Source organism: Penicillium digitatum, chromosome 2 (genome assembly GCF_016767815.1).
Source record: "Penicillium digitatum chromosome 2, complete sequence".
Classification (NCBI taxonomy): Eukaryota; Fungi; Ascomycota; class Eurotiomycetes; order Eurotiales; family Aspergillaceae; genus Penicillium; species Penicillium digitatum.
This window is the reverse complement of record NC_089385.1, coordinates 211,565-233,526: the sequence shown is the minus strand read 5'-3', so window position 1 is coordinate 233,526 and position 21,962 is coordinate 211,565. Positions and strand designations below refer to the sequence as shown.

At 46.7% G+C, this 21,962-nt stretch overlaps 10 protein-coding genes and 1 non-coding gene across 11 annotated transcripts; 5 read left to right on the top strand and 6 right to left on the bottom strand.

Annotated features, from left to right (window-relative positions):
* Window positions 1-31: 31 nt before the first annotated feature.
* Window positions 32-2,458, top strand: Pdw03_6173 (DEAD box RNA helicase (Hca4), putative; the record flags this gene model as incomplete). The annotated part of the gene is made up of 1 exon (XM_014680287.1): window positions 32-2,458. One exon carries the CDS (start codon window positions 32-34, stop codon window positions 2,456-2,458), a length of 2,427 nt encoding a protein of 808 aa, XP_014535773.1.
* Window positions 2,459-3,012: 554 nt separating this feature from the next.
* On the top strand, window positions 3,013-4,866 carry Pdw03_6172 (Amino acid permease, putative; the record flags this gene model as incomplete). The annotated part of the gene is made up of 5 exons (XM_014680288.1): window positions 3,013-3,335; window positions 3,393-3,594; window positions 3,648-3,689; window positions 3,746-3,894; window positions 3,972-4,866. 5 exons carry the CDS (start codon window positions 3,013-3,015, stop codon window positions 4,864-4,866), a joined length of 1,611 nt encoding a protein of 536 aa, XP_014535774.1.
* A 408-nt stretch (window positions 4,867-5,274) lies between these two features.
* Window positions 5,275-5,982, bottom strand: Pdw03_6171 (uncharacterized protein; the record flags this gene model as incomplete). Its single annotated transcript, XM_066101277.1, has 4 exons — window positions 5,275-5,394; window positions 5,444-5,569; window positions 5,638-5,748; window positions 5,812-5,982. The coding sequence occupies 4 exons, from the start codon at window positions 5,980-5,982 to the stop codon at window positions 5,275-5,277; spliced, it is 528 nt and encodes a 175-aa protein (XP_065956360.1).
* A 991-nt stretch (window positions 5,983-6,973) lies between these two features.
* Pdw03_tRNA61 lies at window positions 6,974-7,045 on the bottom strand. The gene has a single exon. It is a non-coding gene; the product is annotated as a tRNA-Glu (tRNA).
* Window positions 7,046-7,524: 479 nt separating this feature from the next.
* On the top strand, window positions 7,525-7,921 carry Pdw03_6170 (Zinc finger, RING-type; the record flags this gene model as incomplete). The annotated part of the gene is made up of 4 exons (XM_066101276.1): window positions 7,525-7,607; window positions 7,663-7,689; window positions 7,740-7,789; window positions 7,863-7,921. 4 exons carry the CDS (start codon window positions 7,525-7,527, stop codon window positions 7,919-7,921), a joined length of 219 nt encoding a protein of 72 aa, XP_065956359.1.
* Window positions 7,922-8,648: 727 nt separating this feature from the next.
* On the bottom strand, window positions 8,649-9,064 carry Pdw03_6169 (uncharacterized protein; the record flags this gene model as incomplete). Its single annotated transcript, XM_066101275.1, has 2 exons — window positions 8,649-8,824; window positions 8,875-9,064. 2 exons carry the CDS (start codon window positions 9,062-9,064, stop codon window positions 8,649-8,651), a joined length of 366 nt encoding a protein of 121 aa, XP_065956358.1.
* Window positions 9,065-9,223: 159 nt separating this feature from the next.
* On the top strand, window positions 9,224-9,893 carry Pdw03_6168 (uncharacterized protein; the record flags this gene model as incomplete). Its single annotated transcript, XM_014680290.1, has 3 exons — window positions 9,224-9,594; window positions 9,661-9,678; window positions 9,737-9,893. The coding sequence occupies 3 exons, from the start codon at window positions 9,224-9,226 to the stop codon at window positions 9,891-9,893; spliced, it is 546 nt and encodes a 181-aa protein (XP_014535776.1).
* Window positions 9,894-10,494: 601 nt separating this feature from the next.
* Pdw03_6167 (kinase-like domain-containing protein) lies at window positions 10,495-11,292 on the bottom strand (the record flags this gene model as incomplete). The annotated part of the gene is made up of 1 exon (XM_014680291.2): window positions 10,495-11,292. One exon carries the CDS (start codon window positions 11,290-11,292, stop codon window positions 10,495-10,497), a length of 798 nt encoding a protein of 265 aa, XP_014535777.2.
* Window positions 11,293-15,537: 4,245 nt separating this feature from the next.
* Window positions 15,538-16,256, bottom strand: Pdw03_6166 (Allantoate permease; the record flags this gene model as incomplete). Its single annotated transcript, XM_066101274.1, has 2 exons — window positions 15,538-15,986; window positions 16,250-16,256. The coding sequence occupies 2 exons, from the start codon at window positions 16,254-16,256 to the stop codon at window positions 15,538-15,540; spliced, it is 456 nt and encodes a 151-aa protein (XP_065956357.1).
* Window positions 16,257-18,594: 2,338 nt separating this feature from the next.
* On the bottom strand, window positions 18,595-19,486 carry Pdw03_6165 (Zinc finger, BED-type predicted; the record flags this gene model as incomplete). The annotated part of the gene is made up of 3 exons (XM_066101273.1): window positions 18,595-18,608; window positions 18,890-19,115; window positions 19,169-19,486. The coding sequence occupies 3 exons, from the start codon at window positions 19,484-19,486 to the stop codon at window positions 18,595-18,597; spliced, it is 558 nt and encodes a 185-aa protein (XP_065956356.1).
* A 1,417-nt stretch (window positions 19,487-20,903) lies between these two features.
* Pdw03_6164 (kinase-like protein) lies at window positions 20,904-21,794 on the top strand (the record flags this gene model as incomplete). The annotated part of the gene is made up of 1 exon (XM_066101272.1): window positions 20,904-21,794. The coding sequence occupies one exon, from the start codon at window positions 20,904-20,906 to the stop codon at window positions 21,792-21,794; it is 891 nt and encodes a 296-aa protein (XP_065956355.1).
* Between the last annotated feature and the right edge of the window lie 168 nt (window positions 21,795-21,962).

Sequence of the window (21,962 nt, the reverse complement as noted above, 5' to 3'; positions counted from 1 at the left end):
CTAACTTTCAAGATTCAACTCAAACCACATCATGGCGCCGCGAGCAGTTAAAGGGAAGTCAAAGACTCACCAGGACACAGGGAGGGTCTTGAAAAGAAAGCGTGGTGAGGATAGTTTAGCTACCCTCGTCAAGCAGGTAGAGGACCTCGATCTCAAAGCTCCCGTCAAAAACTTCTCCGATCTCCCACTCTCCGAACCAACAGCCAAAGGTCTCGCAGCCTCCCATTTCAAAACCCTTACCGACATTCAATCGCGTGCTATCAACCATGCATTCAAGGGTCGCGATATCCTCGGTGCCGCCAAAACCGGTAGTGGAAAGACCCTCGCTTTTCTAGTACCCATTCTCGAGAATCTGTATCGCAAGAAGTGGACTGAGTTGGATGGTCTTGGCGCACTTGTTCTTTCACCAACTCGTGAACTAGCGATTCAAATCTTTGAGGTGCTTCGCAAGATCGGAAGATACCACAATTTCTCTGCTGGATTGGTTATCGGTGGAAAGAGTCTGCGCGAGGAACAAGATCGTCTGGGACGTATGAATATCCTGGTTTGTACACCTGGTCGAATGTTGCAGCATCTGGATCAGACAGCTATGTTTGAGACGAATAACCTGCAGATGCTGGTGCTGGACGAAGCCGATCGTATCATGGATATGGGTTTCCAGAAGACCGTGGATGCTATCCTTGACCACCTCCCAAAACAGCGCCAGACTATGCTGTTCAGTGCCACACAGACCAAGAAGGTCAGTGATTTGGCTCGTTTGAGTCTGCAGGAACCCGAGTACGTCTCGGTTCACGAAGCAGCCGCCTCCGCCACTCCCTCAACTCTCCAACAACACTACACCGTTACTCCACTCCCACAGAAGCTTGATACCCTTTGGAGTTTCATCCGCAGCAACCTCAAATCTAAGACAGTGGTCTTCTTGTCATCGGGCAAGCAAGTTCGCTTTGTATACGAATCACTAAGGCAGTTGCAGCCTGGGATTTCCTTGCTCCATTTGCACGGGCGACAGAAACAGGGAGGACGATTGGATATCACCACAAAGTTCTCTCAGGCTCAACACGCCGTTCTTTTCGCTACTGATGTTGTTGCTCGTGGTCTGGATTTCCCCGCTGTCGATTGGGTCATTCAAATGGATTGTCCTGAAGACGCTGATACCTATATTCATCGTGTCGGACGGACGGCCCGTTACGAGCGTGTTGGCCGTGCTGTACTCTTCCTAGACCCTAGCGAGGAGAAAGGGTTCCTTAAGCAGCTTGAGCACAAGAAAGTTCCCATTGAGAAGATCAACATCAAATCGAACAAGCAACAGAGTGTCAAGAATCAGCTGCAAAACATGTGTTTCAAGGATCCGGAGTTGAAGTATCTGGGCCAGAAAGCTTTCATCTCCTACGTCAAGTCGATTTACGTGCAAAAGGACAAGGAGACCTTTAAGATCAAGGAGCTTCCGTTGGAAGAATATGCAGCCAGTCTGGGTCTTCCCGGTGCTCCACGTATTAAGTTCATCAAGGGCGACGATGCGAAAGAGCGCAAGAACGAATCCTGGAGAATGGCACACATGTCCGGCGATGATGACTCAGAGGCAGAGAAGAAGAAGGATGAGAAAGAGGTGCGAACACGGTACGACCGTATGTTCGAGCGACGCAACCAGGGCGTACTGGCAGAGCACTACTCCAAGCTCATCAACGACGATGGCACCATGGTGGCTACCGATGCCCCCAAGGATGCCGGTGCGGAGATCAACGACGAGGCCGACGAGGATGCCGATTTCCTCTCAGTCAAGCGCCGCTTCGCTGCAGGCGATGCAGAACTCGGCGAGAAGAGCGATTCTTCCGACTCGGAGGATTCCGACGCCGAGCCAAAGACTAAAGACGCCAATGGCGTCAAGATGGTGCACTTGGACGGTCAGGATCCCCTACTCATCGACTCGAAACGACGCGAAAAGCTGCTCAAGTCGAAAAAAAAGCTCCTCAAGTTCAAGGGCAAGGGCACAAAATTGGTCTACGACGACGAGGGCAATGCACACGAGGTGTACGAAATGGAAGACGAAGATACGTTCAAGGCCCGCGGCGACGCCAACACTCAGCGCGAGAAATTCCTCGAGGGCGAGGCGGAGCGCACACGCCAGGCCGATATCGAGGACAAGGAAGTTATGCGCAAGAAGCGACGCGAGAAGAAAGAGAAGCGCAAGGCGCGCGAGCGTGCCGAGGCCGAGGCCGAGATGTCGGAGGAGGAAGGTGGTTTCTCGCACCTTCCCCATGTTCCTTTCGAGATTCCCAGCTCCGATTCAGACTCTGCCTCGGAGCACGAAGAGCCTCGACCCAGCAAAAAGCAGCGTGTCTCTTTTGCAGAGTCAGACAGCGACGACGACAAGCCCAAGAGCACAAAGAGCCAGGCTTCTGCCAGGCCTATCGAAACTCTGGGGGATCTGGAGGCTTTGGCCAGTGGGTTGCTTGGTTAATGTACATTTCATGGATTGTTTCATGGGTTTGTGAGGTCTTCTATGGCGTGTATTTTCCAACTTCAAAAAATCTCTTTCTCGATTAAAAGCATAGTGAAAATGAAAGCGATAATTTTTAGACATAGCATATGGTATTTTAGAGATGTACATGCATAAACCTGCTAAACCTGCCAAATCTACTCCATAGTCCAGGGCAGAGTATAAAAGCTTCAGCCAAATTGGCATGTGGACCCGGGGATTTCCTTGACACATCAACGTCACATTCGCACGGTTGAGCCCCGTCCACTCATCGATGGCTTCAATCACGCCATCGATGGATAAAAGTCCTCTTTGATTCTTCTTCTTCCCCTTTTATTTTGACTGTTCGATGTATCAAATCTAACTTGGTGACGTTGCCACGTGTGGGTGGCTTAGGGCTGAAACATCTCGGTATATCCCAACGCGGACAGGTAAGTTATGGCATTGCATTCGGCCTTCTTCTTAAATATGTTCAGAAGATTCTATATTAAAACAAAGTTAATGGATACGGAAGTATCCATATTCATCTCCACATTATGGCCGACATCGAGAAACAGCCGGGAGCAGAGCCCTCCAAGGCTCTAGGTACAACAACCTATGATGTTCAAACAAACCCAATTGTCAACGCAGACAAACTGGCTCGCCGCTTGTCTGGGCGTCAGGTGCAGATGATCGCGATTGGTGGTACCATCGGCACCGGTCTGTTCCTTGGAACGGGATCGTCACTTGCCAAGGGCGGGCCTGCTTCAACGCTTATTGCATATGCTATCTGTGGTGGTATTGTGTTTATAACTATGCTTTGTCTCGGTGAGATGGCGGCGTTTATGCCAGTTGCTGGATCTTTCTGTACTTATGCTGGGTGAGCAATCTTATTTTTTTCTTTTTCCAAGGCGGATGATTACTGACTTGTTTCTAGTCGCTTCGTGGATGATGCACTTGGATTCGCATTGACCTGGAATTATTGGTTCAATGATGCTGTCTCCACTGTGTCTGATATCATTGCTTTGCAGCTTTTGTTGCAATATTGGACAGATAATTTCCCTGGTTGGGCAATCAGTCTAATCTTTTTAGTTGTTGTCATTGCATTGAACGTCTTTTCTGTTAGAGTTTATGGTGAGGTATGTGTAGATGACTTCGCCTATATTACAAATTATCTGACTGTTTCTACTAGGTTGAATACTGGTTGAGCTTACTCAAAGTCGTCACCATCGTTGTGAGTACCATCCTTCTAAAAAAAAAAAATATCCGCCCATCTAATTCGCTTTCTAGATCTTCATTATTCTTGGCATTGCTGTTAACTGTGGTGGAAATAAAGACCACCAATACATCGGCGGCAAAAACTGGCACAAGGGCCATGCACCCTTCGTCGGTGGAATTGGCGGCTTTGCATCCGTATTTGTCACAGCTTCCTTTGCATAGTATGTCACCCCATCTCATCGTTGCTATTTTTTAAAAAAAAAAATTCGCTCCATTGGTAACCCAAAAAAAAAAACAGCGGCGGCACCGAATCCATCGCTATCACAGCCGGTGAAACCAAAAGCCCCGCGAAAACAATGCCAAAAGTTGTCCGCAACGTCTTCTGGCGTATTCTTCTCTTCTATCTCCTCTCAATCCTCATCGTCGGCCTAAATGTGCCATATGACTACCCTGGTCTCTCAGATGGTGACACAAAGACCAGTCCTTTCACAATCGTCTTCCAGCAAGCCGGGTCCGCAGTTGCTGGTAGTTTCATCAACGCAGTCATCATGACTTCCGTCATTTCAGCTGCGAACCATGCCCTCTTCGCCGGATCTCGGCTCCTATTCACTCTCGCTGTCGATGGATATGCGCCCAAATTCTTCGGCCATCTCAACCGCTTCCAGGTGCCGTGGGTGGCTGTCCTTGCGACATCCGTGATCAGCGGTCTCTGCTTTGGTGCCAGCTATATCGGCGCTGGAAAATTGTGGTCTTGGCTACAGAATATCGTTGGCGTCTCGAACCAGCTCTCGTGGATTTGTATCGGTCTTGCTTCTTTGCGGTTCCGCTCGGCGATCCGGACTCAGGGCATTGAACATCTCCTTCCTTTTAAAAATTGGACTTATCCGTATGGCCCGATCTTTGCTGTTGGGCTTAACGTTGTTCTGGTTCTGGTTCAGGGATGGAAGTGCTTCAGTCCGCATTTCAGAAGGGTCGACTTTGTCTCCTATTATATTGAGATTCCGATCATGGTTTTAATGTTCTTCGCTTGGAAGCTGGTCAAGAGAACTCGCTTTGTCAGGAAATCTAACATGGATTTGAGGACGGATCGATATGATCCTTCTCAGGAGGATGGGCCTGGGGGTTTGGTTACGGAGAAGAAGGCGGGTGTTTGGGGTAGAGCTCAACGGTTTGGGCAATGGTTGTTCTTTTAGGCTTGGTGTTTCTTTGTTTCTTAATGATACATCCTGTTCAATTACTGCTTGTTATCACCTAAATATATTTCCTGTCACTGCTTCTGTTTCTTTCAAGGTGATGTTGGGTGTCATCTTGAGAAGTATACTTGTGGGAAACAAATTATAGCGCTGTATTCCAATAAAATTAATTTTCCGGGCTGCCATGTTGACTATGGTTAAGTAAAAATCCCCGGATTGATATAGCTAGCTTTGCAGAACTATTCCCCCAAAAACACCACGACCAGACCAGCAGATACTTCAGCATCTGTCAATAGCGAAGACATTCTGGAACAGCAATTCATCATAACGCAATTCCTGTTTCTTCCCCTTCTTGGGCTATATGAAACAGCTGTTAGCCAATGTAGGTTTGGCAGCTCTTCTCTGTAATTAAGCCGCCCCGGGGTAAGCCTGTAACAGGTTTTGAAGCTGAGTACCCAGCGGCGTGTAAGCGGTCTCAATGCGATCCACGCATGATGCAGCTGCTGCTTTAACTTGAGTTGTGTAATTCTGCATAGCACGTTAGGACATAAACGATAATCTTGGAATTCCAAATTACCTCCAAAGCGTGCTGCGACTGTAAGATGTACTCATGCATTTTGATAGCATTATCACCGTGTCCATTTTTCTCGTAGAAAGCACGTCCATCGGCCACATGCAGGTAACCCAGCTGCGAGGTAGCGAACTGGATTTGTAGAAAGAGAAAAATAAGTTAGGACTATGGTCCACACAGAAGGTTGAAGTTCGACTAACCGTTTCATAGGCACTGCAAATAGCGGTCTGCTCCGCCAGGGCTGTATTGAAAGTGCACTGTAAATCCCCATTGAAATGCTTGGTTTGACTTTCAAAGTTTTTGAAAATGGGCTGGGTCAAAGTCGTGTTTAGTTTGCCGGAGATTTTGTATAGACGGTACGGGTTTGTACTCACCGCAGAAGGATCAATGTCATCATTTGAAGAATCGGTTACGGACTGCATCTTGTCTGCATAATGCTCAACTGAACTTAGTGAGTTGAGAACATCGTCTGCAGTGCATGTATTCTGGGAAATTGAGACCCCGACGAAAGCCAAGACGCTCAAGACTGTTGCAAAAATCTTCATGGTTGTTTGGAAAATTGGGTCAAAAAGACAAATTCCGAGGAAGATTTTGCTTTTAAGATGGGATGAAAGATTGATTGAAGATAGAAATAGTCCGCAAGATAATGGCTTTATATAACAAGCCATCCCTCAACACAGGGAATCGGACGTATTGATGGAGCGGGCGTTTCCTAGTTAAAGAAAAATGCACTTCCATGCCTTTTGGTCGTCATTCAGATCCATCTTTTTTTTTGAATTAAATTTCTAAACAGCGTTTTGAATTCTTCATCGACCGCTGGTTGTCCACGGCTGATCCCGATGCTCAAATTTAAGCCGAAGAAACGAACATCCCTGTTTTTTTTTTATGTAAGTGACGTTCTTAATCGTCGTTAGACGTTGTTTCCAGACAGATGATAGCTTTCATTCTCATATCTGGAGTTGCACATGTAGGGCCGGGCTATCCAATGAAAAAATATACATTCGCCTCCACGATCTGTAACGTAGGACCCGGAACTATAGGAGCTCATTTATTTGGTTCGATTCCCCGATAATATTACTTCATGTTCATATTCCGGCAACCCTGCCTCTTAATTTCCATCGAATAACCCTCGAGTGTAAGCAACCGCCTAGGTGGCTCCTACAGGTCTCCCTTTTGTATTACTATTTCCTTCACAACACCGCAACGCCAACCTTGAAAGCAATCCTCGGGTCTGTTTTAGCTTGTGTCACCAATCTATGTATATTTCTAATTTGTACCAATGCCACTTGAAATGCTAGTTTTATTGTAGACTAGACAAGACCGTTGGACATGGTGTAAATCTAAACTCTTTACGCTAACAGACTTTTAATGTTGTGGGGCTCTCCATTCTGCGTGAGACCAAATTTCGTTGCTTTCTGTAAATTAGCTGTAAATTAGCTTGATTCCTCAAAATGGCAGCATCTAGATGTAGAATTGAAAAAGAATAGTGTTAACTGGAAGTACAGACAGGCCACCAAAAGAAACGACAAAAAGATACTCCGATAGGGGGAATCGAACCCCCGGCTGCCGTGTGAGAGACGGCGATGTTAGCCACTACACCATATCGGACGGCTGTTGCGAATTACCCACAAGGGTTTAATTCGAGCCATTTCGGCTTAGCGCTCTTTGCCTTTGTGTGTTTCCGTGCGTGGTTCTATAAAAACCTCCCTGTCCCCCTGCATATTCGTCGTTTCTTACCCTTATCTATCCTTCCATGGTTGATCTCTAGTTGATCTAGTGAGGCATTTTTCTAATTCATCCGGATCACCGAGCTCCGCCACCTACGCTGTTTTCACTTCGATTAACTTGAGGTAATTTTGCCCTTGGCCCGTTGCGCCGACCTGCACCTCATATGCCGCTGAATTGTCATGTATAGAAAACTGCCTTACGTAGCGGTCACTAAAATCTGCCTTGAGGTTGGAACACCAAACAATGAATACACTACTCGAAGTTTGTGGATCACTTATAGGTTTTACGATAGGTCGGTCAAGATTGGCGCGGCCTTAAAAGTCCCAGACTATGACTGTCGCTCGGCCATTTCTAGATCCATGTTAGGATATTACACTAATTTCTCTATAGCGTACGGTAGGCTTCGGCCTGACAACGAAAGCGAACCATTTGTCTGGCAAGTGTGAGTAATTTCTCCTAGGTCCTAGGGCAGAGCTTCTGACTTAATCAAATTACAGAGCTCGTGCCACAGCTGCCGCACCATGGTAGGTGGATCTATACTTGGTCTATCAAATATAACATTAACCCGCCACAGCCTATTTCCTACTATCGACATTCCCGGGCTTGGGACCTTCCAAGACGGCGGTATGAGAAGGCATAACAATCCTATCAACCTAGCTTTGTCGGAGGCAAAGCATTTATGGCCAAATTGTCCCAGTCCTGATGTTTTCATTTCGCTTGGAACGGGATCTGAGACTGGTAGCCAGTCTCCAGTAGTCTCTAAATTTCGCAACGTGCTTCTCGATGGATGGCTTCCACGCGTCTATCGGTCAGTCTCTTCGTCTTTTGAAGGTCAAAACAACTGGAAGGAGTTCCTAGGTATTATGGACGAAAAGTCTCAGGCCCAATACTTTCGCTTTGACTTGTCGATTCCTAGTGGACTACCTAGATTGGATAATACTGAATGTATGGATAGACTATCAAGTCTTGTCCGTGCTAATATATCCAGCGATCGGACACAAAGAGATGCAGCTATATCATTGCTAGCTACGTCTTTCTTCTTTTGCTTGGATACTAAGCCGAAATACTTTTCAGGTCTGTTGCAATGTGTCGGTTCGATTCGCTGCCGTGCTCCAGCGCGAGATGTTATTCAATGTCTCGACAAGATATCCACGCCTAAAGAATTCTATAAGGATGCTATTAACTTAGGCCTTCAACTTACTACGGATGATATTTGCCAATATTGCGATCGATATTTCCGACCAGTGCGATTCATTGTCCGTGACGTAAAAGATACGATCACGCTATCACTACGGTTTGGTGGCGAGCAACACCGCCTTAGTGCCTTTCCAAACAAGATACAGTGGTTTGCCGAACAACAGGGGCTTGAGTGGAGTTTTGGGTCTCTCGATCATCGTGTAGACTCATCCCGGAGGGGTTGTCCTATGTGTGAAGGACAACAAGCCGGGCGGCTGAGAAAAAGGAAGCATGCAGACATATGAGATTACTTCTGATTTTTCTCAAGGGCAGCCAAGCATCGCGAGAGTGCTGCGTTATATTCTTTCAAAGTTTGGCGGAGATATTGATTTTGCTTCTTTAACTCATCAATGGTTTTCAGGTCTTCCACGTACGCTCGTTGTAGAGATCGAAACTCGCTTAGTGGGTATGCCGACTCCATATCTAAGATAAATCAGACACTACAATATATCATTGATATCAATAGCTCGTACCGTTGGCAATTCGAGATAATTCCGTAATTTTTTCCGGGTGGAGGGGGGGCTGGCATTCTCCGAAGGTGAAAGTGCGCGGACGGATTTTGGGAAGCCACTTATGGAAGCGCTTGATCTTTAAGAGTGGCGAGACGTGATAAGCGATGCATGTGATCGAATGTGATGAACCTGAAATGCATAAAGGACTCATGTTCGCGGTATGTTAGACTCAGGAAGGGACCGCTTTGAGTACCACGATCTTTGCTGCACAGTGGCTAGTAAATCGTGGTTCGATAAGATTTAAAAGACAGAGCACAGCACGATCTGACACTACTCGACTAGTACTCAACTACCTATTTCAACATCAACTATGGCAAGTTTCACCGACGAACAATTTGAGCGCCTTTTGGAAGGCCTGAGCCAAAGTAGCGATATTGAACCGTTTGAAACTTTTCTTGGCAACTTGGAGGAAATACCCGACATTGCGCCGTTTAATTCTTTTTGTGATCCAACTCTTGTTCCAGTGAACAATAATGAAGGGCCAGAAAATCTTCTCTCCTTCCCTCCGCTCCCACCAATCAAGGAGGACGTATCTGCGCCCCCAAGCATGTCGTCGGGTTTGTCCTCGGCGCACTCCATTGCAACATCAGTGCTCGAGATAAATGAGGCCCTAGAGACGGCGCACTGGGCAAAGTTCTTGGTCGAGTCACAGCGGTCGCAGCAAGAAGCTATGAAGTTGGAGTGAGTCCTCAATCTGTCTTTTTTAATCTTCTTTTCTACTGCTTACTTGTTCTAACATCAACTCAGATTAGATGCATTGAGGTCGTGAGTGACACTATCTCCTTTCATTACAGTTGCTATAGGGATTCTAACCGTCTAAAAGTACTGTGGAACAAATCCAGAAATATCAGTTAGAAATTCTTAATCCTTGGGTTGAGGATGTCCACAATACACTCCGGGGGCTGGGATGTTTAGGGGATGAGCCCCCGGCCTCCGCAACCGATGGTGAGTTCGACATCAACATCATTGATCGCTCATAAGAACACCAATCGGCGCTATGAGAGTTTTGTTTTCATTCTTTGTTTTCTTTTTGACCCCGGTTGTGTCGTATGCGCCCCGATTCCTGTTGTTGAAATTAGCTATTGTTGCATACTAGTAAAAAAAAACTCCCTACCATAGCTCAAAGGAGAGGAGGCTCGCAGGATAGACCATCGCTATGGCTAGTCTCGATAAAGCAAGATTTCTGCAATTGCAATAATATAACAATGTCATTGCACAGGTGGTCTAAACCCAGACTTATGTATTGTTGTCCAACATGATCTTGACTGAACTTGTCCGACTTTGAACGATTGATTGGATCAAAGTTGAGCGAGGTACACGCAAAAATGGAATTAAATGATCAGATTTTGGCTAAAAATACTCTCCAAAACGTTAGCAACAATGTGGCATGATAATACAAAGAAAATTAATCACAAAAACAAAAACAGAAATCAGAAAAAAATTGCATTAAAAAAAGATTGCTGAAGGCTCGGACTATCAAAACTTTCTTTTGCTGGCGATCAGGGTAAATGCTAGGCCGAATATACCAATGATTGTTATGATAGGCCGCTCGGTGACATAATCCCTGATCGAAATAAGGATTTAAGCAGTGCGTGAGGGAGTGATTGGCGGACAGAGCAGGTCGACAGAATCCAATGCTCGTAGAAGGTGATGGGCGGTACAAAATGTGCCGTCCCAGCAGCCTTCAATGATCCAACCAAACGGAACATCTTGAGTTATTGGTAGATGCCTCCTTTCTGGCCAATAAGCTCGACCATCGGTAGGTGAGTTATCTTTGAAAAGGTCGATTTCGCACTCATTGCCTGTGACAATTTCATACATGACTGCTCCAAGAAGGCCGATGTCAATTCGAGTTGTAAATCCATTATCATCTACAGTCTCCATATTAGAATCTAATGGAAGAAGAGATGCTTCTGCGAAGTCGCAGAATTTAAGAGATAGAGCGGAGTCGAGAAGGAAATTCCGGCTGGCGATATCTGCGACGAGTACACATCTCTCATGGATAAAAGCAAGAGTTCGAGACATCTGGTAGAACCACGCAAGTTGAAGCTGAGGAGAAGGTCGGTTCTTTGTAAGATAAGCCCGAAGATCCCCATTAGCCATATAGGCAAGTTGGATCGCTTCAGTTGAAACCCCGATGCAACGGACAATACCGCTAGAACCATCATCTCTAGGAGATTGGAGACGAAGATAAATATCTTGCTCACGTCTAACGCTCTGCACGTTCACTTGCACGTCGGAGTCTGAGCTCCAAACATATCTCACAGGGGTTTTGACAGCCACACCGTTTTGAAGGAGAACAACCGCAGTGTTTCCACTCCCGATAATGTTCTCCTGGGGAATGGAATTGCCTTGTTTATCAAGAAAAGGCGAGGGCATGACAAAGAATAAAGGCCGTTGGATAAGAGTGACCGTGATTTACGAACTAAGGGGCAGGCCCGAAGTCTTAAATACATAATGGTCACGTGATTATCTCCGATCCAAGTCATTCCTTCCAGACATCTTGTGATACAGCCATTCTGCCACTAGACCATGACAAAAACCTCGGCCCCTACTTAGGGCCTAGGGGCCATATTCCTAGTTCGATATCTTGCTCAATCGCGATGAGCTGGGCAGTGTTACGGACCTACCCGTCACCAATCAGTGGTGACCCACCGGGTACACAGATGGGCCACCGAGAGCCAATCAAGCAACCACGTGATCACAGGAGGAGTATATCCCTGCACGGGGTAGGATATACTCAGAGGGGTCGATCTACCCCGGGGGTAGGATATACCCCAGGAGCACTGGCGACCCCAGGAAGCGAAGGATATATAAGGACACTCTCTCATGTACTTAGTTTAGTTCTTCGTCTTCAATCATACATTGTTACTTGTGTTTACCTTACGACCTTGTTGACTCACTTACTATATTATCACTTGACAACACCAACGAACAGACCAATACTGCGGTATAGATCTGCTCGGCGCTCTACCTGGCATCGTTCCCTGATACCCTCAAAAGGACTTAGGCTGGATAAGACTGTGCGCAGCAACAGCTCGGTTGAGAGACAGATCATTGACGTTGGAGGACCAGCACAGGCAAGTATAACCAGGAAAGCTTCTAACATAACTGTGACCAGTTAGGCAGTGCGTAACACTACTGAGCTTAATAGTATCGAGATAGCTCTCGCTAAAGCTAAAAAGGAATAGGCTTAAGAAGTCACTAATTTCTCTAATAGCTAAGCCGCTATCTAAGCGGTATAAAACCTAAAGTGACTATCTAGCTAGTATATTCTCACTTATATTTACGATTATATATAGACTACCTAGTCGCGGAACTAAGCCTAATAAGAACTAATAAAAGTGTCAGGGTGCGGGCTGGCAGGACGGTATGATAGGAGATGACTGGCAGGGACAGGTCGTAACAGATCAGATTCTCATTGACAGGTACAGGCACAGGCAGGGGCAGGCTAATATACAAGACGTAGCTCGAAGAGCTACAACAGGATCTAGAACTGAAGTTCAAGATAAACAGGTCGGAGATCACGTGCCGTGATCTTCCTCTAACTAAGCATCACGGTTCGCACCGTGACAGTACCCCCTCCCTTAGAGCCGAGCTCCGTCGAGGCGAGGCTTGTGCGGGTATCTTCGGTGGAAGTTCCGTACGATCTCGCGGGCGTGGTCCAGGTATTCAGCAGGCTCTTCAGTGGGTTCGTCGTAACCAATCCATTTGACGGTGTACTTCAGACGCGGGCCTCCTCGGCCTCGTCGTTCCCAGCGGGAATCTAAGATGTCTTCAACTTCCCATTCTTCCAGTCCTTCGACTTCGACAGGCGGTGCGGGTTCAGTAACTTGTCCATTTACCGGGTTCGTGGCGGCAGGCTGTAGCAGGCTGACGTTAAACACAGGGTGGATCTTCATACTAGCAGGCAGTTCGAGCTTGTAAGCGTGTGCACTTATAGCTTCTAGGACCTTAAAGGGGCCTAGGTTCTTCCAGTCCAGTTTCTTCTGCGGGCGGAGGGTTCGGATATTCCTGGCGTTCAGCCAGACCAGTTGTCCAGGACGGTATCGGCGGGCAGGGGCGCGGTGACGGTTCGTTTGTTCTTCGTATCGGGCTTGTGCGGACAGTATCTCGGCGCGGACGTACTCAGTCAGTTCTTGCATTCGTGTAGCGAACTTTTCCGCGTCTCGGGTCGCAGGGTGACTGGCAGGCTGGGATGGTTCGAACCCGATGCGGGGGTGGAACCCATAGTTCGCGTAGAACGGAGAAACTCGGGTGCTCTCGGAGTAATGAGAGTTTGCAGTGAATTCGGCCAGCGGGAGCCATTCAGACCAGTCATCCTGTAAGTAGGACACATACGCTCGGAGGTATTGTTCCAGTACGGCGTTCGCGCGTTCAGTCTGGCCATCAGTTTCCGGGTGATAAGCGGTTGACAGCAGGTTGGTGATTCGCAGGCGCTTTGTCAGGTGTTTCCAGAATTGGGCCACGAACTGGGGTCCTCGGTCAGATACAACAGTATTCGGCAGGCCGTGCAGTTTCCAGACATGACGGGTGTACAGGCGGGCGACTTCTTCAGCGTTGCAGGTTCCCTTGCAGTGTATGAAGTGCTTCATCTTGGTCAGACGGTCTACCACGACTAGGATGGCGTCGTAACCGTAGCTCAGGGGCAGGTGCGTGATGAAGTCCATGCTGACATCTTGCCAGGCTCTCTCAGGTACGGGCAGTTGTCTCAGGATCCCTTGACGGACTTCTCGGGCGGGGGTGATACGGCGGCAGGTATGGCAGTTCTTGGTCCAGTCGCTCACGTACTGGTATACTCTAGGCCAGTAGTATTCTCGGGACAGCAGTTCATAGGTCTTCGACCGGCCAGGGTGTCCCACGGTGGGCTTGTCATGACACAGGCGCAGTATTTCAGCTTTCAGTTCATCGTTGTCAGGGACGTACAAGCGGTTCCGGTAGTAGAGGTAGTTGCCTCTTCGTTCGCAGTCGGCAAGTGTAATCTCAGGGTGACGGCTAGCGTTCTTGTCTAACGCTTCCAGGATAGATTGTACTACTTTATCTTAGTTGTAGGCTTCCAGCAGTAAATCCTTGATCGTAGATGGTGGTTCGGGCAGGTCTGGCAGTTCAGGTGGAGTGGTTGTAGTGACTCCGTTTCTCTGTCGTGTTGTGACGTTTATCTGTAGGTTTTCTTTCTTCAGAACAGTCTGGCTCTGATGCGCTAAGCGCTCATCCCCCTCTTTAGGGATATCCTCTGACCTCCTGGTCAGGGCGTCGGGCTTTGCACCTTGTTTTCCGGGACGGTACGTGATCTTGAAGTTAAACCGGGACAGGAATTCAGACCATCGGGCTTGGCGGCGGTTCAGGAGTTTCGTTGTCGTGAAATATTCCAGATTGCGGTGGTCAGTTATGACCTTCACGGGCGAGGGTGTGCCCTCCAGTTCGGGACGCCACTCTTCGAAGCAGCGGATTATGGCTAGCAGTTCTTTATCGTATATCTCATAGTTACACTCGGCGGCGGAGTGTTTTTTCGAGAAAAATGCGATAGGGTGCAGTATTCCAGCGTCATCGTACTGAGACAGTACACCGGCAGAGACAAAATCAGACGCGTCTGTTTCCAGGACTATCTCCTTGGACCAGTCAAACGCTTTCAGAACCGGGGCAGATGTAAACGCCTTCTTCAAGGCTTCGAAGCTCAGCTGGCAGACAGGTGTCCATTCGAAACGGACGTCTTTCTTCGTGAGTCTCACGAGCGGGGCGATGACTTTCGAGAAGTCTCTGATAAAGCGGCGGTAGAAGTTGCCGAAACCAATAAAGGCTTGCACATCAGTCAGACAGGTCGGTGTTTTCCAGTTCACGATCGTTTCGATCTTGTCGGGGTCCATACGGATACCATCTTCACCGATGATAATACCAAGGAACTTCGTCTCGGACACACAGAATTCGCATTTCGATAGTTTTGCGAACAGGCCTGCCTCTCGGAGGCGCTGGAGGACTTTTCGTACATGTTCTATGTGTTCCGCACGCGTGCGGCTGTAAATCAGGATATCGTCCAGGTAAGCAGTACAGAAACAGTCCAGGTACTCTCGTAACGTGTCGTTGATAAATCGTTGGAAGGATGCGGGGGCTCCAGTTAAACCAAATGGCATCACCAATGATTCGAACAGTCCTAATCTCGTACGGAAGGCAGTCAGGTATTCTTGTCCCTTCGCAATTCGCAGATTGTTGAAGGCGGAGATGATATCAATCTTCGTAAAGAACTTCATCCCTTTCAGGTTATTCAGGGTTTCCTTGGTCAGCGGCAACGGGTAACGGTCCTTAACAGTGATTGCGTTCAGTGCACGGTAATCCACGCAGAAGCGGAGACCTCCGCCGGGTTTCTTCACGAACAGAACAGGCGAGGCAGCGGGCGAGGAGCTGGGCCGAATGAACCCTTTCCTCAGGTTATCTTCGATCCAGTCTTTCAGGACCTCGAGCTCATTTCGGGACATGGGATAGAGGGGCCCAAAAGGTAAGGGTTTGTCCTCTTGTAAGACCATCTTGTGGTCGTATGATCGGTGGGGTGGCAAGCGCTCGGCTTCCTTGGGTGAGAACACTTCGGCGAAGTCTCTAAACTCTTCAGGCAGTGCAGACACGGGGTCAGGTTCAGTGTCGGTCTTGGGGTTCAGTGCAGTCTCGATGTCCGCGGTTGTAATTGCGAACATGCTGTATTTCTTTCTTGCATACGCAGCACACGCAGCTAGCGATACGGCTGCAATGTCTCGTTTCTCGAGACCAGTTGGTCGTGCAGGCAGGTTCCTCGGACGGGACTTTACAGGTAGCAGGCGGTTCTTCAGTGGTAGCAGGCGGATCTTCAGTGGTAGCAGGCGGTTCTTCAGCGGTAGCAGGCGGTTCTTCGGTGGTAGCAGGCGGTTCTTCAGCGGTAGCAGGCGGTTCTTCAGCGGTAGCAGGCGGTTCTTCGGTGGTAGCAGGCGGTTCTTCAGTGGTAGCAGGCGGTTCTTCAGCGGTAGCAGGCGGTTCTTCAGTGGTAGCAGGCGGTTCTTCAGTGGTAGCGGTCTGCTCAGGACCGGGTCTACCAGAGTTCAGTTCGGGGGCTTTCGGGGCGGTTCAGACATTTTCAGACAGTCAACTCCTAGGGGTAGGAGCTACGTAGTGTCAGGGTGCGGGCTGGCAGGACGGTATGATAGGAGATGACTGGCAGGGACAGGTCGTAACAGATCAGATTCTCATTGACAGGTACAGGCACAGGCAGGGGCAGGCTAATATACAAGACGTAGCTCGAAGAGCTACAACAGGATCTAGAACTGAAGTTCAAGATAAACAGGTCGGAGATCACGTGCCGTGATCTTCCTCTAACTAAGCATCACGGTTCGCACCGTGACAAAAAGTTACTATTGGGTAGATCCCCGTATATACTAGGGTAAGTAGTAATAAATATGCTAATACTAAAGCGAAATGTATAGCTTTGCGGAAGTCTAGTAGAGAGAAGCGAGGTATAGAAGTGAGAGGGGAGTAAGAGATAGAAGTGGAGGGTGTACTCCACTACGTTTATTAAATAATTTCTTATATATAGGTTTAGGTTTAGTTTTACGTTTATAGGTTAAACGGGTTATAGGAATAGGCTAATTCTACACTCTTCACTTCGGCATCATCTATATACTTTGGGAGCGATCCCGCTCAGCGTTAGGTCTCAAGTTCTTGCTTCTGTTAGAGAAACGCCTATATAGTCATATACAACTAGTTAGACTGCAATAGGTTAATTGAACTTTGATTGATTGATTGATTACAATATACATACTCACTGTCAAAGCCAATTTAGACAGCTTAAGCGAAATTCGAGATATCCAAACATCAATGAATCATATCAGCCACGCCTAGTCTTCCGCACGACCCAGTAAAACCCAGACCCAACCCAGACCCAACCCAGTCTGGGTTGGGTTTTGGGTCGAACCCTTCGACCCAGTAATGGGTCTGGGTCGGAGGGTTCGACCCAGTACTGGGTCTGGGGCCCCAAACTGGGTTACAAACTAAACAAACATGCTAAGGATTCTAAATGTATAACTTATGCATTTATTCGCGGTAATTTTGAGTATTTGCTTTACTTGATTATATCTAATTTTATTTGTAAAAAGGGTAAAAGAGATGCGTATAATTGAGGATTCTTTGTCAAGCAAGCTAATGGTATTCAAATAAATCATCTTCCCTGCTTTTACGTTTTCTCCCTGATGCTCGTGTCTGTGTACAGGTTGGTGGTAATGATGGCGAGCAAGGACGACCATATTCACTTGTAGGTAAGGGCCTCTCCTCCGGTATATCCTCTGGTCTATCCTCAATTACAACCTCAATTGCATCCCCTGGTTTATCTTCCAGTTCATCCTCCTGCTCCTCTGTATCACTAATTGGATCAACCTCAATCTCACTGAGCTTCTCTTCCCTCTCCTCTTTTGCCGCCTCAAGCTCATCCTGGGAGAAAATTTTCTCAAGAAGTGTTGCTTCCTGCTCCTCCATATCAAATTTCGTTGTACAAAGAAACATCATTAATGCCTCGACAGTCTCACTCTTCATTCTACCACGACGATAGTGACAAATATCTCGAGCGGTATTAAAGAGGCGTTCAACTCCTGCGCCAGTTGCTGGAAATGAGAGTGTATCTCGCGCAAGGGCAGCAATGGCCGGAAAGCGAGCCTGGTGCTCTTTCCAGAAAGTAAGCGGCCTAACAGAAACAGTATCTATATCTATATTAGTATTATTATCACACATACTCTTTGTATTTACTTACCGCTGTCAAGATATTGACTGATTTCATCAGTAATGGCTCGTGGTTGTATATCCCTTCCATCAAGCATCTCCTCTAGCCTTGAGCTTGGATGGGCTATCGTTAGAGAGCTTTGTAGATCACGACTGCTTATTCTAACTTGTGCTTGATATGGAACAAGGGCTTGTTCAAAAGCAAGTCGATAGGTATCTCGCCATTTCTGATCCCAATCACTGGAGAGGAAGAATTTGAATTTGTTCACCGGTGCAAGCATTGTACTGATTGCATAGATATTCCCTCGAAGATCATCAGCTTGGGAGTAATACTCATCAAGCTTAGACCGACCAGCTTCAAGGGCCTCTAGCATCTGTTTTTTCCATGGGACACGCTTTCGGCGTAGCTGTGCCTGTGATCGCTCAAGATGATCAAACAGTTTGTTGTAGATCTTAAACACATAGTGGGCAGTGACATCTCGAGTCTTTGATAGCTGTGTTGTATAATCAAAGAAGGGCTCGGTGATACAAAGAAGATAGTCGATCTGACGCCACTCTTGCTCGCTGAGTAGCATCTCCTCACAATCATACTCTGTACAGAATAAAGAGAAGATAGCACGTAGCCTCTTTGCCCGGCGAAGCATGAGGAACGTAGAATTCCATCGTGTCTTTACATCTTGGATTGGAACGATCTTGATATTAGTTGTCTGAAGATTGTAAAAGGTCTCTCTGCGCTGGGGACTTGCATTGACGTAAATCGCAAGATAACGGACTTTGTTCAGTGTGGAGGAGATCTGACTTTGCTTCGCATTTTCTTGGGCTAGCCTTGACTGCTTCTCTGTCCACCTTGTCTCGGCTGATTCATTTAATGGAACTGCCTTGATCCGAGCAAGAAGCTGATTGAGGCTGAGCTGGATAACGTGGGCAAGACATGGTATTCGGGTGATAATAGTATCATCTGACAAAGCCTGTTGGAGAGCAGTAGCTAATGTCTTGTTGTTTGATGCATTATCTGTTGTCAACCCGAATACTTTATCTTCAATGTTGTGCTCCACTAGGGTTTCTATAAGAACACTACTCAGGTAAGAGCCGGTATGTGTACCATGAAGCGGCTTAAACCCAAGTAGTACCTCACGATATACCCAATCACTGTCAATGAAATAGCCAGTAATAGCCATAAATGCCTGCGAGAATGGAGATGTCCAGCAGTCAAGCGCAATGGATATCTTTGAGCCAGAAGGCAGCGTACGAAGGATACGCTGCTGCCGGTCTTTGACTAGACTGCCCAATCGGCGACGGATGGTATCGGCAGATGGAATCACTGGAGGGGATGGGGCGGAACGAGCTTTATTGATGATGCGTTTGAATGATGGATGCTCGATCAGATGGAATGGGAGCCGGTTGAGAGTAAGAAATTGGAGGAGATCCTCCTCCCAATCTTCTTGTAAGAAGGGTATGCTTGCTGAAACTTCTCCCTAGAATAATAATAAATTAGTATAGTTACTTGATTTTATGATAGAAAATATACCTCTCGTTGTAGGAAGTTTGTAATCTCCGCTTTCTTCCCCTTTTCCGACCGTAAACAACCAGCCGTTTTCCGATGTTTCTGGATGGTTGATGTGCCATGATACTGCGCTTTGCCTGTGCTGTTCGGGCTTAGTGTATAAGGATGCTCTAGGATCTTCCCACAGCGCTTGCACATAACCTTTGGTGCGCCATCAATACCCTGAGCTACCTGATGGTAGCTATTCCAGATCTCTGTATGGCGGTTCGAATCCCATTTAAGCTTGCTTTTCCTCCCGTAGTCAGTCTCTAACCACCAGTCCACAAAATCGTTATGTGACATTGTATCGTATAGAATAAACCCTTTCCTACGGTCGGGTCCAACGCGTTTCAATAAAGGGGGGATTGGGAGGGGATCATCTGGTCTTCGGAAGTTTGAGTCGATTGTGTGTTGACTTGCGGATGGTGTGACTTGTCCAGTTGAAATATATGAGAGATCGTCAAGATCACCACCATAGAGCGACGATGCAAAGTCGGAAAGTTGGCTTTGAGACATAACATGAGAATGACATATAATATATACAAATGGATGTAAGGGGAGAAATTCTTTAACGTACAAAGGTAGAAATGCACTAAAGTTGTAGAAGTGTCTAGGAATATTGATATATCAAATATAGTAAATCATCCTACTCTTGTTGATTGGTCTATTATACTAAAATTATATGGGTCTAAAGAAATACCCCTGAGATAACCCAGTCAAGACCCAGTCAAGACCCAGTCATAACCCATTTAACCCAGTAAGAACCCAGTAAGAACCCATTTAACCCAGTAAGAACCCAGTAAACCCAGTAAACCCAGTAAAACCCCAGTCAAACCCCAATTCCCACCCCAGTTCCATTAATCCTTCTCAAAATATTTCTTCCTACCCTCCCTTCAAGTCGCATATACCAAGTAGATTAAGAGGTAGTAAGTAGTTTTGAATATAAAAGTTTACTAGATATCTATCCATAGTTATATAAGCTCTAGAATTAAACAGAAGAAGAGAAATAAATGAATTCAAAAATTATTTTACTCTGTAGATGAAAATATATATTACGTTGATGTGTGTTGAATATATATATCTGCAACTTGGGGTATACTTTGTATTTTAAATGGAATGCAATCCTACGCCTGAGAAAACCAGCAGCCAACACATACCACCTTTCCATATGAAATAAAGCATTTGAAGAAGTAATTAATCTTGAACCAGATATATTACTTTGGAGAACGAGGTTATTTCTTAAAATTTCCTTTGCCTTGTTGGTAGAGAGTGTAGCATTTCGATGTAGAAACCATAACAGGGGAAAATGACAGTATGTTATTTAAATATTTATGCCATAATTTATGCAGAAACTGGGTCGAACTGGGGCTATACTGGGTTTTCTGGGGCCCCAGTCACTGGGTCTGGGTTGGGTCTGGGTTATGAGGTTTCGACCCAGACCCAGACTGGGTTGGGTTCTGGGTCGAGACCTTCGACCCAAACTGGGTCGTGCGGAAGTCTAGCCACGCCCGAGATAGGCTAGAATCCCTGATTGACCAAATCCAATGGCCAACGCAATAAGCCATTTTCCAATCAGCACCATAACGGCACCGTCCAATGAATCGCATACCATCACGTGCTATTCGGAAACAATCAGGCGCTTAAGCTTTTTTGTTGCTTGCTCTTGTCTTCCTTTATTCCCTTCTCCCCCTTTTTTGTTCCATCTGGATTTTCAATAATCATGAATGGGGATCCTGTTCTTTTAAAGCCCGAAGGCACCTTACGCACCATTACGTTTGGAGGCTCCGGAGGCATCCATGAAGATTCCAACCATCACGTCCTCAAGGCACCTCTCAAGCATAACACTCAGGGGTGTAATCAAGATGTGCTCGCATATGTTGCAGGAACCGAAGAGTATTCTGAGGAGTCCATTGCTCGCGAGAAACTTATCTATCAATCTCTACCAAACGATGACCCCAATATTTTGAAATGCCTGGGTATCACCGAAAGAGGAATCCAGTTCCCTTTTTTACAACATGGCGATATCCGAACCTATCTCAAATCCCATTCGATTGATATGGCGACGAAAGATAGGTGGATTCAAAATGCGATTGACGCTGTCATCACCATTCATGCATGTGGTGTTATTCACTGCGACATCAGTCCCCGCAACTTTCTCGTTAGCGATGATCTTTCAATCCAAGTCTGTGATTTTGCAGGATCCCAAATCAACGGCCTTAAGTGGTTAGCCGAGGAAGAAACTCGATACCGGCTACCATTACCTCCCTCTTGTCCTCGGAGTATTATCTCTGATCTTTTCGCGCTTGGTTCCCTCATATACGAAATTTCTACGGGCACATGTCCTTTTCCCGAGCTGGACGATGATGAAATTGAGAAGCGATACGCTTCGCAAAAATTTCCATCTCTGGATACCCTCAAATACGGAAAGGTCATATCAAAGTGCTGGAGGTTGCAGTATCCATCAGCGGAAATGTTGAAGAGCGACATTCGCCATCTCCACAAGCCTTCGACCCTGGATACGAATGAGATTACCCCCTCACTAATTTGTTGTACTCTGGCTATGGTTAGCTTTGGATTTGCTTTTTGGGTATGTGTGAGTCAAAATAGATAAAACAGTTCATGATGCACTAGTTCTCAACACCTACCTATATTGTTTACAATTTTTACTAGAGAATATCACTGTCGCTCAGGGTTAGATTCATCCTTCTAAATCATACCTCCACATTATCTTGTACTTTACCTGTTAGGTAGACTCAAACCTGCTGAGCAAGCAATCGCC